The sequence below is a fragment of the Quercus suber genome, unplaced genomic scaffold (genome assembly GCF_002906115.3).
Source record: "Quercus suber isolate HL8 unplaced genomic scaffold, Cork oak 2.0 scaffold_115, whole genome shotgun sequence".
Classification (NCBI taxonomy): domain Eukaryota; kingdom Viridiplantae; phylum Streptophyta; class Magnoliopsida; order Fagales; family Fagaceae; genus Quercus; species Quercus suber.
In genome coordinates, this window is record NW_027069580.1 from 782381 (window position 1) to 784680 (window position 2300).

Here is a 2300-nt window from a genome sequence, read left to right on the forward strand (position 1 = left end):
AGAGATGGTCCAACCAAAAGCCATTTTGTGTTCCCGCAAGATTCTCAGCAACTTTTCCTCCTCTACATCACTCAAAGAACTATTAATAATAACTAGCAAAGTAGAGTCTTGGCCTAAGAAAGCGTACCTTAAATTTGATGGAAGCGGTTTGACCTCAAGTTCAGGAGGTTCCTCTGGTGGAGATGTTGGCTGACATGATTTTATATCTTCCACTTTTGGTTGCATTGAAGGAGGAAAGAGTGGTGTAGCCTCCAAATATCTTTCACACGCTTTAACCTCTTCATTATTGAATTTAATAGGTGTAGAGCGAGTAAGACATACCTCAAGTGGTAACTTTTGAAAATCAATTGCATAAGTCTCATCAGCCATGATCATGTCTCGGTCACTTATTTGAAAATAAGAATGTGTCTTGGAAGGAAATTCCATAGACTTAAATACATCAAAAGTGACCTCATCCTCTCTAACCCTCAAAACACATTTTCCTTACTGGACATCAATTAAGGTTCTCCTCATCCCAAGGAAAGGTCGACCCAATATCAAAGGGATCTCCTCGTCCTCATCCATATCAAGGACAATGAAGTCAGCTGGGAAGATGAACTTGTCAACTTTTACTAATACATTCTCAATGACTCCTCTTGGATATTTAATGGATCTATCCGCCAATTGTAAAGAGATAGTGGTCGGCTTTACTTCTCCAAGACCCAATTTCCTAAAAACAGAGAGAGGCATTAGATTAATACTTGCCCCTAAATCACATAAAGCTCTATCAAAATAAGATTTTCCTATAGTGCAAGGGATAGTGAAACTCCCCGGATCTTTTAGCTTAGGCGGCAGCTTCTTTTGTAAGATTGCACTACTCTCCTCTGTCAGCATTACTATTTCATGCTCCTCCAATTTCCACTTCTTTGATATAATATCCTTCAAAATTTTAGCATATTTAGGCATTTGTTCCAAAGCTTCAATGAGAGGAATATTAATATGTAATTGCTTAAATATACTTAGAAATTTAGAAAACTGATCATCCACATTGTTTTTTTCTTAATCTTTGCGGAAAAGGAATTGGTGGATCATAAATTGAAGGAGAATAAGTCTCAAAAGTAACTTCCTTGGATTTTTTGGATTTTGAAGCTCTTTCATTCTCCTTAGTCTTCTCAGCTTGCTCTACCTCTTTCATCTCTAAATCGGCTTCCTTCATCTTTGACTCCTCATTATCCACAGCTTCATCTTGTTTGGCATTTGTTACTTTTGGCTCCTCATATGTTCGTCCACTTCTCAATGATATTGCCTTTACATGTTCTTTCAGATCGGTGACAGTGTTGCTTGGCAAAGTTCCTGTAGTCCTTTCTGTGAGCATGCTTGAGAGCTGACCAATCTGCACCTCAAGATTACGGATTGAAGCTGAGTTGTTTTAGATCGCCACATCTGTCTTCTGCATGTACTGCATGAACATGTCCTTAAGTGTCAGCTTCTTCTCTTGCTGTGGAAATTGCTGAAGTGATTTAGCCTGCCCTTGGTTATTGCTCCATGAGAAGTTGGGGTGATTCCTCCATCCAGGATTGTACGTGTTCGAGTATGGATTATTTTGACGTTAAAAATTTGACACGTAATTTTTCTGTCCATAACTCGATTGGGCAAAAGGATTTCCCACTTGGCAATTGACACTTGAATGATTTCCTGCACAATGATCACAAACAACATTAGTTTGAATAGCATTAACATTCATTTTACCTAGTTGTTGAGATAAAGTTGCCATTTGTGCCACCAATGAGGTAATAGAATTAAGTTCTAAAACTTCAGCTGTCTTTCTTGGCATTGCTCTTTCTGTAGGCCATTGATAGTTGTTGGATACCAATTCTTCCAAAAGTTCATAAGCTGCCTCATGAGTTTTACTCATTAAAGCTCCACCAGTTGCTGCATCAACCATAGAGCTATTTGTAGCTCCTAGACGATTGTAGAATGTTTGCACTTGAAGCCATGCTAGAAGGTCATGATGAGGACACTTTCGCATTAAATCTTTGTACCTCTCCCATGCTTCATATAATGATTCACCCTCAAATTGGATGAACGTGGTGATATCATTCCTTAGTTTTGCTGTCTTTACGGGAGGGAAATATTTTGCTAAAAAATTTTATGCCAACTCCTCCCATGTAGTAATGATGCCAGGTGGCAAAGAATTCAACCAAACTTTTGCTTTATCCCTAAGTGAGAAGGGAAGAAGCCTTAGTCGAATCGCATCATCTGTCACTCCGTTATGTTTAAAAGTATCACAAATTTCCAAGAAATTTGCAATATGAACATTA

The 2300-nt window shown here is 38.4% G+C and overlaps 1 protein-coding gene and 1 non-coding gene across 2 annotated transcripts; one reads left to right on the forward strand and one right to left on the reverse strand.

The window, feature by feature from the left end:
* Positions 1-483: 483 nt before the first annotated feature.
* Positions 484-945, reverse strand: LOC136068451 (uncharacterized). Its single transcript, XM_065775606.1, has one exon. The coding sequence runs from the start codon at positions 943-945 to the stop codon at positions 484-486; it is 462 nt and encodes a 153-aa protein (XP_065631678.1).
* A 1037-nt stretch (positions 946-1982) lies between these two features.
* On the forward strand, positions 1983-2089 carry LOC112007508 (small nucleolar RNA R71). The gene has a single exon (XR_002882482.2). It is a non-coding gene; the product is annotated as a small nucleolar RNA R71 (small nucleolar RNA).
* Positions 2090-2300: the final 211 nt, after the last annotated feature.